Source organism: Chrysemys picta, chromosome 7 (genome assembly GCF_011386835.1).
Source record: "Chrysemys picta bellii isolate R12L10 chromosome 7, ASM1138683v2, whole genome shotgun sequence".
Lineage (NCBI taxonomy): Eukaryota > Metazoa > Chordata > Testudines > Emydidae > Chrysemys > Chrysemys picta.
The window spans coordinates 120,436,391-120,452,393 of record NC_088797.1 but is presented as its reverse complement, the minus strand read 5'-3'; the positions used below and the strand labels follow the sequence as shown (position 1 = coordinate 120,452,393).

The following is a 16,003-nucleotide window of genomic DNA, read 5'->3' as shown; positions in this document are numbered from 1 at the left end:
TAAAACTAATAACACGTTCCAAAGAATTTGGGGTCAGATTTTAAAGGGGCCTTGACCCAGTCTCTGGGAGGTTCAGTTTTTTGCAAATAGTTAATGAGCACTGTCATTTGATGTGTAAATGGTAGAATTTACAGTCCAGTTGCATGAGCAGATGGGATTTGCTGGTTTAAATTGTCACTTGCATAAAAAAAAGGGTGCAAGCCACTTCACTCTCACTCATCCAACAAGTAATCAGGCTTTATGTAAGTGAAATACAGAGGACTCAAAAGGTGTGAGAGCCCCCTTACCTAGGGCCAGGGCACAGGGCTGCAGTGCAGTTGCTCTAGTCTATGAAGTAATTGGCAGACTTATGCCCTCTGTGTCAGTTACAGAAGCTGCTAGGGCCACTGTATCCACATAATTATGAATCTGTCAGCTCCTTGTCTGTCCTAAATAGTGCTACTCTCTAGGCCAGCCTACATTGGGCTGGCACAGAGACCCCCTCCAAGGCAGAAGTTTAAGTAGTATGGGCAGCTGCCACTTAGACTTGCACTAAGCGTACACATGCAGGTGACTTGCATATCTACAGTCACACATGGCCATGGGAACGCCACATTTTGAAACCTGATCCTTAGTGTTCAGGTTTACCAGCTGTCAGAAGATATATGTAAAAATAAAATTAAAAATGTACACTCAAGATCCAGCATTAGTTGCTCATTTAACCAGGAAAATAAAAAGTTGATTCTTTTCTTTCACTTTGAGGGTGACCCCTCTTTAGGGATTTGCATGATGGGAAATTAAAACAATTACTTTGGGAGCTTGTCTATCTTTAGGAATCTGTGTTAGTATACTGTGCCTTTAAAGGTATGTCTGCACTTCGCGCTGCTCCGCCCCATACCCCGCCCTCACTCCACCCCTGCCCTGCCTCTTCCCACCCCTACTCCACCCCTGGCCCCGCCCCACTCTACCCCTTCCCCCAAGGCCTCGCCCCCACTCCACCCCACCCTGCCTCTTCCCCGCCTCTTTTTGCCCCCTCCCCCAAGCGTGCCCATACACTGTCCCTGCTCCTCTCCCTCCCTCCCAGTGCTTCCTACACACCGCGGAACAGCTGTTTTGCAGCATTCAGGAGGTGCTGGGAGGGATGGGGAGGAGGCAGTCGGGGGCTGCTGGTGGGGAGGTGGCAGGGGAGTTGGCTGCCGGTGGGTGCTAAGCACCTGCTAATTTTTCTCTGTGAGTGCTCCAGCCCTGGAGCACCCATGGCGTCGGCGTCTATGGCTGGTGTAATTCCCAGCTCGAGAAGACGTACCCATGCTAGCATTGAACAAGCCAGCCTGCTAAAAGTAGAGTGTAGCTGCACTAATGCAAATGAGTATGTGCTCGTCAGGTTAGTGCAGGTGTATCTCCTCAAACTGGAATTTACGCCTCCAGATTGAAATGCAGATACACCCTGAGAGACCAGTGTCCAATACCAAATCAGACACATTCCACTGACATGCCTTAAAGATTTTGTCCATCTAGTTATAGGCTCTGAACTGTGGCTAGTTAAGCTTTAATCTTCAGGGCTTGTTTCTGTAAAATTGTTTTATTTCTCAAATGTCTATAGGTTTAGTTGTGGTCTTTATAGAACTCCTAACACCTGTTCAGCACTTTTCCCTCCTTTTTTGGGAAGTGCCTAATTACTAGAGGGTTTCCCTTGGGGCTGTGAACCTTCATTCAGTTCCCTAACTGGAGAATTCTCTGCAGGATTCTCCAGATGGGGGATAGAGGATAATCTTCTCAGAGCTCCGGAAGAAATGTGATGCCAAATTACAGAAAATAGATCCTTTTTATTAAGCTCTTGGCTCATTTACTCCTATTTTAAGATGACCTTATATTAAAGGGACATGTTAGATTAAAATTTGTATATTTTAAAATAAAATTACCTGGGCTGTTAATAACATGGTAGATCATAAACACTGATGAAAAGACATTAATATGTAAGGCCGTGAAAAAAACACCCCCGTGAGCAACATAAGTTTCACAGGCATAAGTGGTAGTTTGCACAGCACTATACTATGTCAGCAGGAGAGCTTCTCCCACTGACCTAGTTATTGCCGCTCATTGGAGATGGTTTAATTATATCGACGTGAGATTTCTAAGGCTACACGAGAGATCTTGCAGCAGCACAGCTGCATCAGTACAGCTGTGCCTCTGTAAGGTCTCTAGTGTACCCATCACCTAACTTTGTCCATTCACATTGTCATCATACACACAGACAGTGCAAATAGATTAGTCGATTTCTGTTTTGTTTCGAGTCACTTTAATTTTCCAGCTATGAATTATTGTTTGAATAGCAGTGGTGTGCTTGTTGGTATACAGGTATAAAGACAAGAACACACATTTTCAGATGTTTTTAGTGATGTAAGTATGAGGCTAAGTACCTTTTTAGGGTACAGATGCTCTACTGTGAGTTTTGTGAGGGTGCTGGTATCCCCAGTTGTGAGAGGTACTGGAGGTGAGCTGGGGAACCATATTTGAATCCCACAGACACTGCCTCAACCCTGTAGTGCTCGCAAGCATGGTAGAGGAAGCATTCCTCTACACCTGTCTCTGTATTTACATCCCACCTCCACATACCCAAATGCTGGACAAATTTTCCGCTCTGGCAGCAAGTGGGATAGATGTTGCTAGTGACCCTTTGGATGACTTGTCCAATGTTGCTTTACAGAGCAACTTCCATCTGAAGATCTCAAAATATTTTAGGTACATGAATTAAGCCTTATTATAGCTCTGTGTGGTAGGTTGTATCAATATTCCCATTTGACAGATGGGCAAACTGAGGTACAGAGAGGTTAAGTGACTCAACTGTGATCACACATGGAGTCAGTGGCAAAGCCAGGAATTGAACCCATGGCTCCTGACTCCCAGTCCTCTGCTCTCACCATTGTCTCGATTCTGGGTTTTGGATGTTTTTAAATATCTGATGTAAATTTACAGTAATGCATCCTGGAACAGCAGGTAAATATAGACCTAGCATGGGAAGTGTGTCTCACAGCAAGAGAGAGTGGAGAGTTATGGCTGAATATTTTAATATATACAAATGGTTGACTCTATGCTGAGTTGTACTGTTGGAAATGTTTATGGCTTGCAGCAGTTGGATTACTGTGCTGTGAGGTTGAAGGGAGCTAATCCAAATTTTTGTTTGTCTTCCAGGTCTACACACAACGAACTAGAGAAGAACCGGTAAGTAGCGAATGAGCTGAATTCTAAGAAATCCAAAGATTTCAATGTAACCTGCCTTAACATTACACATGCAGGTGTGATTTCATCAGCTCAGACAGCTGGGGATTTCCACCTTGCACCAGGTAGGTTTAAAGTCCAGGCAAAGACTCTAAAAGATTTGAAAAAGAAGCCTTCTCCCCCCCGCACCAAAAAAAAAAAAAAGGCAAGAAGTGACCCAGTTTTGCAACTAATCTGTATGCACAGTAAATACTGTTCCTCTTCTCCTGACACTGAAATCTGATTGGGTTATTGTCCCTACATGAGGTTGCTAAGGTATCTGGTTTCTCGGGCACTGGTTAATACATGTTACCATGAACTGAAGGGCAGTGCTTTGCTTCTTCCCCCCCCCCCCCCCACTTTCTTGGCAGGACTGTAATACTCTCTACAGCATAAAGAAAATGCCATTGTTTAGAGGATCTGAAGTCTGGCTAACAATGCTCCTGTGGAGTGTCGCTCTCGTAACCTGTTTTAGGACAGAGCCTGTTTATCCTTGAGTCGGAGTTTTAGCAAGCCCTGCAGTTTTGTTACTTGGCTAGCTCTGCTATGTGACTCAACCCTTTTGTAACAGGAGTTAAAGTAAGATAAATACCATTGAGACGATGGGAGTTAGTTCACACGCAGATCAGATTATAGCATTGCAGTCAGGATGCTATAGTTAAGGTTGTGTTGGGGTTTCCATTATAAATTAATCTTGGTTTTTTGTCAGTTGGAGCAGAAAGAGTCTTCTAGGCTAGCTGCTCCTGTCCTGTGGAAAAACCCACATGGTAGGTTACATTGAGTGTACAGACAAGTGCTCGTTGCTGCATCTTCCCGTCAGTTCATGGGGGTGAGGTATGGTTAATCTAGGAAACTCCAGCCCAAGTTTATGTTACGACCAGACCTACAAAGATGACATCCCCCCACCTTCTTGGGTCCCTTGTAGGGCCGCCTCACAGTACATACTGTTCTTGTTTTCTTCCCCTCTGTTCATTTACAGAATTAATTTTCCTTGTTCTGTAAATCACAGGCTGGTTTCCTGTGGTTTTACTCAAACCTTCCTTATTGCCTACTATTCCACCTTTGTAGGGCATAATCTTTATTGCCCCCGTTCTGCTATGTCCATAGTTACACTTCGTATTCCCCATCTCCCCTAGGATGAAAGCTACCACCATAATAAAATCAGTCTTTTCTGAAAACATGCTAATAGTGTTTCAACTGTTTCCCTAGTCAGTGCAGATCAGGGCTCAGCATGTTAGAAACTGCAAGCCCCATGGCCTTCTTCTTTTAGAGAAAGAACCATTGGAGAATGGCCTTGTGGCTTAGTGCACATAAGCAAACTCTGAGGAAGCCCTCCTCCTATATGTAGCTACCACCAGGCTTTGTACCTCTCTTGTCTGTGGTGCTTTGTACGTCTCCTGTCTGTGGTATTTTCAGTTCCTGTGAGAACCTTCTGAACTCATGAGAGCCTGTTCCCCTAGAAGTTGACACTGAGCTAGCAATGGGCCACTTTTTAATATTGTCGTAATCTGCGGTGGAAGATGTAGTGATGGGGAAGTTAAAGGACACATGGATTGAGAATACTTATTTTAAGTAGCAATGGCATGTAAATTGTCACGAGGAATGAAAACTGATGCATGTTTATTTAGGGGCTCCTGGTTTCTCATTCAGGTAGCATTTTTATTCAATGACATACATATAACTGGGTATCCTTTAGATAGCTACAGATATAGAAAAACCAATTAGCAGCTGTCATTGCATCCCAATATATATTACTGGGAATAGGACAATGAGTTTCATGCTGGAAATATATATTTCTGGGCTCCAAAGCAATGTTTTCTGAGAGAAGAGGCTCACTTCCAGTGTATATTTTCCTCACATTCTATTTGCTGTGTCTAAGTTTGTCATGTCACTACCTCCAGACTTAGCTATGGCAAAGGTAAAAGCCCTGGTACTAATAGCTTTGTTGCTGACAGTTGCTATTTTTTTCTGTTACTACAGATTATTCCTTTCGAATCTCAATGTTCTCTCCATTATTGATACACACTATAATTTTCAAAATTGTCCACTACTAGGTCCCTGACTCAGGTTCTCTCCCCTCCACCCTCCTAACAGCAGTCTGTCTAGCATGTGGTTACATTTTACTTTAACCCATTCAGCAATTAAACAGAGTTGCTTTCAAGTGCAGGCAGGAGTACTGGCTGAAAAAAGAAAACATTTACTAATCCTTGCATTTAAATACACTGTTTTTCACTAGCTCAATTTTTGCAGGGTTGAGGAAATTAGACTATATCTGGATTATAGTCTTGTTCCTCTTTGATGTCTGAAAGCATTTGAATGTTAAAAGCACAATGAAAATATTTGAGCTAGGAACGTACGTTACTTTATTCTGGAAGGGTGAAGGGTCCAAAAATACCACAGAGATTTGATAAGGAGACTGTGGATTTGGTACCCAAATAAATAACTCTGATACTTAAGTGACCTTTACCTTCCTAATGTTCTTTGATTTGGTTTCTTACGTAAAGTTATTGTGCTGAAGTTTATATCAGGGTAGTGTTCTTTTGTTTATTTACAAAAGATTAACGTTAATTTGTAGTTACCTGTCTTTAATACTCATGTTGGAAATATTTGTGTTCGTGTGTTTTTATTTAATGAGTGAGTATTTTTGTTTCCCTTTGAGATGAGTCATATCTTGCATATAAAGTGGAAACTAGTTACTGTTTCTTATCTGCAGCAAGGTTCAGCCAATAGAAGAGTACATCTTACCCTCAGATTATTCAGTGGTAAGGTTTAAAAGCTGTAGAGCAGGGGTCTCAAACGCGCGGCCCGCGGAGCTCTTCCCTGCAGTCCGCCAAGCTCCCCGCGCGCCCCTCCCCAGTTACTTCCTGTCACCGCCAAACTCCCCTCACCCCCACCCCGAGTTATTTTATGTGGCAGCTAAGCTCCCCGGGTGCTGCTCCCCAATGTTTGGGGCCGGGTCTCTCCCATGGCCCCGCCTGCCGCCCCCACACACCTCCCCCGAGTGTCCCCCAGCCTCACTTGCTGCCCCCTCACCGCCCGGAGCCTGCAGCTCATGCTGACTCCACTCCGCTTTGCCGGCTTCCGGCATCACCTGCTGCCGCAGGGTCCTAGTGCCTCCCTCCACTAAGGCCAGGGCACTGCCCTTCCCCTGCCCTTCTGCCCTAGTCCTGAGCCTTTTCAATGCCCCGAGCCTCTCCAATGCCCCAAACCCCTCATCCCCAGCCCCACAACCCTCACCCCTGCACCCCCTCCTATCCCCAAACTCCATCCCAGAGCCTGCACCCCCACCCCCTGCCCCAGCCCAGAGCCTGCACCCAGCACCCAAACTCCATCACAGAGCCTGCACCCCTCCACCCATCCTGCACACACACCCCCGCCCGAGCCTGGAGCCTGCACCCAGCACCCAAACTCCCTCCCAGAGCCTGCACCCCTCCACCCATCCTGCACCCCACACCCTGTGCCCCAGCCTGGAGCCTGCACCCAGCACCCAAACTCCATCCTAGAGTCTGCACCCCAGACTCCCTCCCCCATCCAAACTCCCTCCCAGAGCTTTAGGCAGGTGGGGGTGGAGTTGGGGGGGGGCAGGTTCTGGGCACCACCAACATTTCTACAAACCTGCCACCCCTGGAAGAGGCAGAGCAGGGGTGGAGTGGTGGTGGTGGTGGGGCTTTACTGAGTGTATATATTTTATTAAAACCGCTTGGAGGAGGAGGTGGAGAAGAGACGGGGCAGAGGCAGGGCCTCATGGAAGGGGTGGAGTGGGGGCAGGGCAGGGGCAGCGAGGGGAGGTGTCAGTGATGCGGCTCTCGGGCCAATGCACTAGTCCTCATGTGGCCCTTGTCATTTGACCCCTGCTGTAGAGAGCATGCAGTGATGGTAATCTTATGGTATAGTAGTTTGGGGCTTCTGTAATATATCTGGGTCTTAGGTGGCTAGGAGACTTAAGGAATCCCTGTCTTTGATTATATGTACAGCTGTCAAGCGATTTAAAAAAATTAATTGCGTGATTAAACAATAGAATACCATTTATTTAAATATTTTTGGATGTTTTTACATTTTCAAATATTGATTTCAATTACAACACAGAATACAAAGTGTACAGTGCTCACGTTATATTTATTTTTATTACAAATATATGCACTGTAAAAAACAAAAGAAATAATATAGTTCAATTCATCTAATACAAGTACTGTAGTGCAGTCTTTATAATGAAAGTTGAACATGTACATGTTCATTGAAAGATGTACAATTATGTACAAAAAATAACTGCATTTTTTTATTTTTGAATGTAAAACTTTAGAACCTACAAGTCCATTCAGTCCTATTTCAGCCAATCACTCAGACAAACAATTTTGGTTACAATTTGCGGGAGATAATGCTGCCCGCTTCTTGTTTACAATGTCACCTGAAAGTGAGAACAAGCGTTCTCATGGCACTGCTGTAGCTGGCATCGCAAGATATTTACATGCCAGATGCGCTAAATATTCGTATGTCCCTTCATGCTTCAACCATCATTCCAGAAGACATCCGTCCAGGCTGATGATGGGTTCTGCTCGATAACGATCCAAAGCAGAGCGGACCGATGCATGTTCATTTTCATCATCTGAGTCAGATGCCACCAGCAGAAGAAGGATTTTCTTTTTTTGGTTGTTCAGGTTCTGTAGTTTCTGCATCAGAGTGTTGCTCTTTTAAGACTTCTGAAAGCATGCTCCACACCTCCTCCCTCTTAGATTTTGGAAGGCACTTCAGATTCTTAAACCTTGAGTCGAGTGCTGTAGCTATCCTTAGAAATCTCATATTGGTACCTTCTTTGTGTTTTGTCAAATCTTCTGTGAAAGTGTTCTTAAAACAAACAACATGTGCTGGGTCATCATCCAAGACTGCTATTAACATGAAATGTGGCAGAATGTGGGTAAAACAGAACAGGAGACATACAGTTCTCCCCCAAGGAGTTCAGTCACAAATTTAATTAATACGTTATTTTTTTAACGAGCATTATCAGCATGTCCTCTGGAATGGTGGCTGAAGCATGAAGGGGAATATGAATGTTTAGTATATCTGGCACGTAAATACCTCGCAACACCAGCTACAAAAGTGCCATGCAAACACCTGTTCTCACTTTCTGGTGACGTTGTAAATAAGAAGAACGCAGCATTATCTCCTGTAAACGTAAACAAACTTGTTTGTCTTACTTCTTGTTCAGCCAATTGCTAAGACTGTGTGGACTAGTAGGCTCTAAAGTTCTACATTGTTTTGTTTTTGAGTGCAGTTATGTAACAAAAAAAATCTACATTTGTAAGTTCTACTTTCACAGTAAAGAGATTGCACTACAGTACAGTAACTACTCACTTACCGTCCTCCTGCTTAACGTTGTTTTGAAGTTACGTCGCTGCTCCATTAGGGAACATACTCATTTAAAGTTGTGCAATGCTCCCTTATAACGTCGTTTGGCTGACTTTACAAGGGAGCATTGCACAAGTTCCTCTTCTCCGCCTCCTCCCTCTCCCTTCCTCCGTCCCTCCCTCCCAGCGCTTCCCCCGCCGCCAAACAGCTGTTTGCTTAGGACTTTCTGGGAGGGAGGGAGGAAGGAAGGGAGGCCCCCCCCCCGGCAGGCAGGGCCACCCGGAACGCAGGGGCTTTAGGGGCTGCAGGTCCCTGGGCTAAGGGGCCCCCGAGGCCCTGGCCTGCAGCTCTAAAGTCCCTTTCAGAATGCGGCCCTGCGAGCACGGGCCGGAGGACCCAGGAGAAGCAGGGGCAGCCATGCAGCCAGCGGCCAGAGAGAAGTGGTGCTTTCCCCTTCAAAGCCGGCTGGAGAGAAGTGGCACTTTGAAGGGGAAAGCACCGCTTCTCTTTGGCTGTTGGCTGTGCGACTGCCCCTGCTCCTCCTGAGTCCTCCGGCCCATGTTCGCAGGGCCGCATTCTGAAAGGGGCTTTAGAGCTGCAGGCCAGGGCCTCAGGGCCCTCTTAGCCCAGGGCCCTGCGGCCCCTAAAGCCCCTGTGTACCAGGTGGCCCTGCCTGCGGGGGCGGGGAGGGGCAGCTCCCAGAATCGCAGCCATGGGGGCGGTGCTGCGCTGCACAGAGCCACCTGCACACCCCCTGCACCAAACAGGAGCTGCCCCAGGTAAGTGCTCTGCACCTCCTGCCTGTCCCAGCCCTGAGCCTCCTCCCGTACCCGCACCCCCACCCTGAGTACCTCCCGCACCCTAACTCCCTCCCAGACCCCACACCCCACCCTGAGCGCCCTCCTGTACCCTAACTCCCAGACCCTGCACCTCCAGCCCTGAGCCCCAGGGTAAGCCAGGGGCATCTCCCCACCACAGTACAGTATTGTACAGTTTCTAATGCCTTTTGTCTGCCCCCCCACCCCCCAAATTTCCTTGGAACCGCATTTACATTAAATCTTATGGGGAAATTGGATTCATTTAACATGGTTTCACTTAAAGTTGCATTTTTCAGGAACTTAACTACAACGTTAAGTGAGGAGTTACTGTACTTGCATGAGGTGAATTGAAAAATACTATTTCTTATTTTTACAGTGCAAATATTTCTAATAAAAATAATATAAAGTGAGCAACTGTACTGTTGTAATAAACATCAATATATTTGAAAATGTAGAAAAAACATCCAAAAATATTTAATAAATTTCAATTAGTATTCTATTGTTTAACAGTGCGATTAATCGCGATTAATTTTTTTAATTGCGATTAAACTGCAATTAATCAACAGCCCTAATTATATGTTTTGTTTAGCTTTTACCTTTAGAATATTGCTTTCAACTTGGCAGCAACACATATATATTTATTTGAAGTGTGGCGTTCACTTTAGGAAAATGCGTTCTTAATTGGAGTTCAAGAAATGAATAATACATAATCAAATCCTAAATTCCAAATGCACGCGGCCTTGAGTCAGGAAATACTATCGAACATGCACAATCCCAAGCATTTTGATTTCAGCGGGACACAAGTATATGTTTAAGTGCTTTTTTGATTGGACTTGTTTTCCTGAATTAGAGCCAAAGTAAAGAGCTCAGGAATTGGCCCCCAGACTGTCAAATAGTGAAGAGTGTTTAAAATAACTAGTCCACTTCCAAAAGGCTGTGCAATGGAAGTGTGAAGAGATTCCCAGTGAAAGCATGTTGATGTCAAAAGAAGCATCCCCTTTAAAAAATAAGAATGCATAGGTGGTTGTTTTAGAAGTGCATTTTAGTTCCTTTTTCCCCCCTAAAATTCTGTCCTCTGAGGAAATATTGGTCATTTGCAGAATAGAAAACTCTTGAAAAGCTGACTGTTGAGCTTTGAAGTTTATTAGGATCCAGTTGTGAAAGCACATTCTCTGTTTCTCAGACTTAAATATAAAAAATAAACTAGATTTGCTTAGTAGTAAGTCTAATGTTATAAAGACAGCAGGTGTGACTGATATTCTCTAGAGTTATTGGAAGGATGTGGTTGCTGTGGTATAAACGAACGATTCATGGCCGTGAGATGACTTCCTTGCTTTTTTGTAAAGTGGCAATTTTGGTAAACCAACATGGTGTAATCTGTTGGAACATTTATGTCCTCATCTGCATATTGTTTGTACCATTAGCTAACCATTGTAAAGCGTGTTGGATAAAAGCTCTATATAAAGAAAACCTTAATAATAAACATTTTTTTGTTCTACAAATAAAAGCACACAATTCATATTAGTAGTCTTACCTTTCTAATGCAATGGATGTTCCCTCTCTCCCTGCCATGACAGCCCCCGAGCTGGGGCTCAGAAGGAGGGGGGGTCTCTCCCCGGCAGCTGCAGCCCTTGAGCTGCGGAAAGTCGCCTCTTTCTCTGACTGCCGCAGCCCTACATGTCCCAAATTCCCCCCACCCGCTCTTCTCACCCCACTGTCCCCTCCCACCTACTCTCTATTCCCCCCAAGACCACCACCTCACCTTACATATGCGTCTTCTCCTGGGTCCAGGCACCTAATTAGTGGAGCCAGCTCCTCTAATTAGGTGGGTGGCCCTTCATTCTCTCACACCTTAGAGGGAACTATCCGCGGACCACTTGAATGGAGCTTGAGAATCTCTGGCATAGAGTAAAGTTTACTGGTTTTTATGAAGTAGCAGATTTAGTTTTAAGGATAAACTTAAATTTGTGAACTTTATATTTTCACACTTACTTGACTGGCCTTTGTGTTTTCAGTGGTGAACTTTGCATCGTAGGGGTGAACCATGTATACGTGAGTGTCTGAGTCCACTATAAAGAATTTGGAAGAGGAAAATTGCTAAGTACTGTAACAAAAAGCATTGTATGTAGTAAGTAGTGCTTAGAGGTGACCCGGCAAGGAAGAGCATATGTTCTTTTCTGATTTATGAAGAACACCCAAAAGCTTTTTTTTTTTAAATAGCTTTTGCTTGTATTTTATTTTACAAATTTTCTCCTATCCGAGGGGTAGCCATGTTAGTCTGGATCTGTAAAAAGCGACAGAATCCTGTAGCACCTTATAGACTAATAGAAGTATTGGAGCATAAGCTTTCGTGGGTGAATACCCACTTCATCATGTGTCTGACAAAGTGGGTATTCACCCACGAAAGCTTATGCTCCAATACTTCTGTTAGTCTATAAGGTGCCACAGGACTGTCGCTTTTGACAAATTTTCTCATGTTTCTCTTGGGAGACTCTAGGGGTGGCCAGGAACGAATGGGATTATGGTACAGGTAGGGTTGTCAAGTGATTAAAAAAATTAATCGCGATTAATCTCACTGTTAAACAATAATAGAATATCATTTATTTAAATATTTTGAATGTTTTCTACATTTTCAAATATATTGATTTCAAAGTGTACAGTGCTCACTTTATATTTATTTTTCATTATAAGTATTTGCACTGTAAAAAAACAGAAATAGTATTTTTCAATTCACCTAATACAAGAACTGTAGTGCAATCTCTTTATCATGAAAGTTTGAACTTAAAAATGTAGAATTATGTACAAAAAAAACTGCATTCAAAAATAAACCATGTCAAATTTTAGAGCCTGCAAGTCTACTCAGTCCTACTGCTTGTTCAGCCAATCGCTCAGACAAACAAGTTTGTTTACATTTGCAGGAGATAATACTGCCCAGTTCTTGTTTACAATGTCACCCGACAGTGAGAACAGGCGTTCTCATGATACTGTTGTAGCCAGAATCGCAAGATATTTATGTGCCAGATTCACTAAAGATTCATATGTCCCTTCATGCTCCACCATTCCAGATGACATGTGTCCATGCTGATGACAGATTCTGCTTGATGAGACTGACGCATGTTCATTTTCAGTATCTGAGTCAGATGCCACCAGCACAAGGTTGATTTTCTTTTTTGGTGATCTGGGTTCTGTAGTTTCCGCATTGGAGTGTTGCTCTTTTAAGACTTCTGAAAGCATGCTCCACACCTCCTCCCTCTTAGATTTTGGAAGGCACTTCAGATTCTTAAACCTTGTGTCGAGTGCTGTAGCTGTCTTTAGAAATCTCACATTGGTACTTTCTTTGCATTTTGTGAAATCTGCTGTGAAAGTGTTCTTAAAATGAATGGGTCATCGTACAAGACTGTTATAACATGAAATATATGGCAGAATGCAGGTAGAACAGAGCAGGGGATATAGCATTCTCCCCCAAGTAGTTCAGTCACAAATGTAATTAAAGCATTTTTTTTTTTTAACGAGCGTTGGCATGGAAGCATGTCCTCTGGAATGATGGCTGAAATATGAAGGGGCATACGAATGTTTAGTATATTTGACACGTAAATATCTTGCAATGCCGGCTACAACAGTGTCATGCAAATGCCTGTTCTCACTTTCAGGTGACATTGTAAATAAGAAGCAGGCAGCATTATCTCCTGAAAATGTAAACAAACTTGTTTGTCTTAGTGATTGGCTGAACAAGAAGTAGGACTGAGTGGACTTGTAAACTCTGAAGTTTTACATTGTTTTGTTTTGGAGTGCAGTTATGTAACAAAAAAAAATCGATATTTGTAAGTTGCACTAAGGTACTTGTATGTGGTACCTTACCACATACAAGTGGGGAGGGATAGCTCAGTGGCATTGGCCTGCTAAACCCAGGGTTGTGAGTTCAATCCTTGAGGGGGCCACCTAGGGATCTGGGGCAAAATCAGTACTTGGTCCTGCTAGTGAAGGCAGGGGGCTGGACTCAATGACCTTTCAAGGTCCCTTCCAGTTCTAGGAGATGGGATATCTCCATTAATGTATTTTTTATTTATTTTTATTTTATGGTGAATTGAAAAATACTATTTCTTTTATTTATAATTTTTACAGTGCAAATATTTGTAATAAAAAATAATATACACTTTGATTTCAATTACAACACAATATAAGATATATGAAAATGTAGAAAAACAGGCAAAATTTAATAAATTTCAATTGGTATTTTACTGTTTAACAGTGCAATGTGATTAATCGTGATTAATTTTTTTTAATCACAATTAATTTTTTTGAGTTAATCGTTTGAGTTAACTGTGATTAATCAACAGCCCTAGGTACAACGAATACCCAGAGAATGAAACTGAGAAAGTGAATGGGGAAGGAATTGTTAACCATACTTTATTTTTGCTACCCGCTATTTAACTCAAACATCTGACAAACGAGGAAGAAAATACATTTTGGTGAAACATTCAGTAACCCCATCCCTTTAAATTGAGGCCTTCTGCAAGCTTCTGCACCAGTTCTCTGATCCTCCAAAGAGACTTCCATTAAAAATGGGGAAGGTGAGATTTGATGTCACTGCTGCTTTAAAAGTTAAAAGTAAGCAAAAACATGTGCGTGCACGCTCTCTCTCTCTCTCTCTCTCTCTCTCTGAGGAATGGTGCTGAGGGGAACCTTTCAGGAGTTTATTATACATCATCAAGGACAAGGAGTAAACAAGGCTATTGGGTAGGAGATTCCTGATTTTTGTCTCCTCTTTCCTGAGGTCCTGCACAGCTGCTTCCATCTCCTTACTAAATAATGCACAGAACTTGGGAGCTAGAGATGTAACCTAGAGCACCTTCCTATGGTTACAGTTCTCTCAAATCCTAGATGGAATCTTTGTGATTAGTCTTCCAAAACAGTAACTGTAGAGACCTGGCTTAGATTGCTTCAGGTCACCATCCAGAGATACCAAGCCCAGAGTAACAAGTCAAGGCAAATGTGTAGAAAGAAAAGTTACCACCACTTCCTTAACACACCTATGAGGAATTGGTGTATAAAATATATTCATTCCTCTTTTGTGTCCCAAAAGTGAGCCCACACATTTGGAGGAAACCTGAAATTCTAATGTAGGAACCTCCTAAGGATTGACTTCTTGCATTCAAATTGCTCTAGATATAATTTCTGCTGCAGTCAGTAGAAGTAAGAAATGGTGGCTTGATGTTTGTTCATTGTCTTAAGGGGCCCAGGAGAGGCCTGGGAGCTATGTAGAGAAAAGTGGAAGACATAGTTATCTGTACCTAGATGGTATCTAACCTGGAATGCACCACAGCCAGCTCTGGATCAAGAATCTTGAATCTCTGCCGAAACTTGAATATTCAAGTTTCCATTTCAGGATGTTGCTAAGACTTTCCAAGTTTCAGAGTAGCAGCCATGTTAGTCTGTATCCGCAAAAAGAACAGGAGTACTTGTGGCACCTTAGAGACTAACAAATTTATTAGAGCATAAGCTTTTGTGGGCTACAGCCCACTTCTTCGGATGCATATAGAGTGGAACATATATTGAGGAGATATATATACACACATACAGAGAGCATGAACAGGTGGGAGTTGTCTTACCAACTCTGAGAGGCCAATTAAGTAAGAGGAAAAAAAAAAACTTTTGAAGTGATAATCAAGCTAGCCCAGTACAGACAGTTGATAAGAAGTGTGAGAATACTTACAAGGGGAGATAGATTCAATGTTTGTAATGGCTCATCCATTTCCAGTCCTTATTCAATCCTGAGTTGATTGTATCTAGTTTGCATATCAATTCCAGCTCAGCAGTCTCTCGTTGGAGTCTGTTTTTGAAGTTTTTCTGTTGTAAGATAGCCACCCGCAGGTCTGTCATAGAATGGCCAGACAGGTTAAAGTGTTCTCCCACTGGTTTTTGAGTATTATGATTCCTGATGTCAGATTTGTGTCCATTAATTCTTTTGCATAGAGACTGTCCGGTTTGGCCAATGTTGCTGGCACATGATGGCATATATCACACTGGTAGATGTGCAGGTGAACGAGCCCCTGATGGTATGGCTGATGTGATTAGGTCCTATGAGTGTAAGGTGATGCATTTGGGGATGACTAATAACAATTTTAGTTACAAGATGGGGACGCATTGGTTAGAAGTAACGGAAGAGGAGAAGGACCTAGGGGTTCTGGTAGACCGCAGGATGACTATGAGTCGACAATGTGACGTGGCGGTGAAAAAAGCCAATGCTGTCTTGGGATGCATTAGGCGAGGTATATCTAGTAGGGATAAGGAGGTCCTGCTTCCGTTGTACAAGGCGCTGGTGAGACCTCATTTGGAGTACTGTGTGCAGTTCTGGTCTCCCATGTTTAAAAAAGATGAACTCAAACTGGAACGGGTGCAGAGAAGGGCCACTAGGATGATCAGAGGAATAGAAAACCTGTCGTACGAAAGGAGACTAGAGGAGCTTGGGTTGTTTAGTCTGACAAAGCGAAGGCTGAGAGGGGATATGATTGCTATCTTTAAATATATTAGAGGGATTAATACAAGGGAGGGAGAAGAATTATTCCAGCTTAGTACTAACGTGGATACGAGAACGAATGGATATA

The 16,003-nt window shown here is 43.3% G+C and overlaps 1 protein-coding gene across 2 annotated transcripts in view; it reads left to right on the top strand.

The window, feature by feature from the left end:
• MXI1 (MAX interactor 1, dimerization protein) overlaps positions 1-16,003 on the top strand; it is a 90,998-nt gene that overhangs the window by 37,451 nt on the left and 37,544 nt on the right. For both annotated transcript variants that reach the window (XM_005308145.5, XM_005308146.4), the window contains one exon: positions 3,172-3,201. In XM_005308145.5, the coding sequence (XP_005308202.1) occupies positions 3,172-3,201 (30 nt within the window). The remainder of the gene's footprint in view (positions 1-3,171; positions 3,202-16,003) is intronic.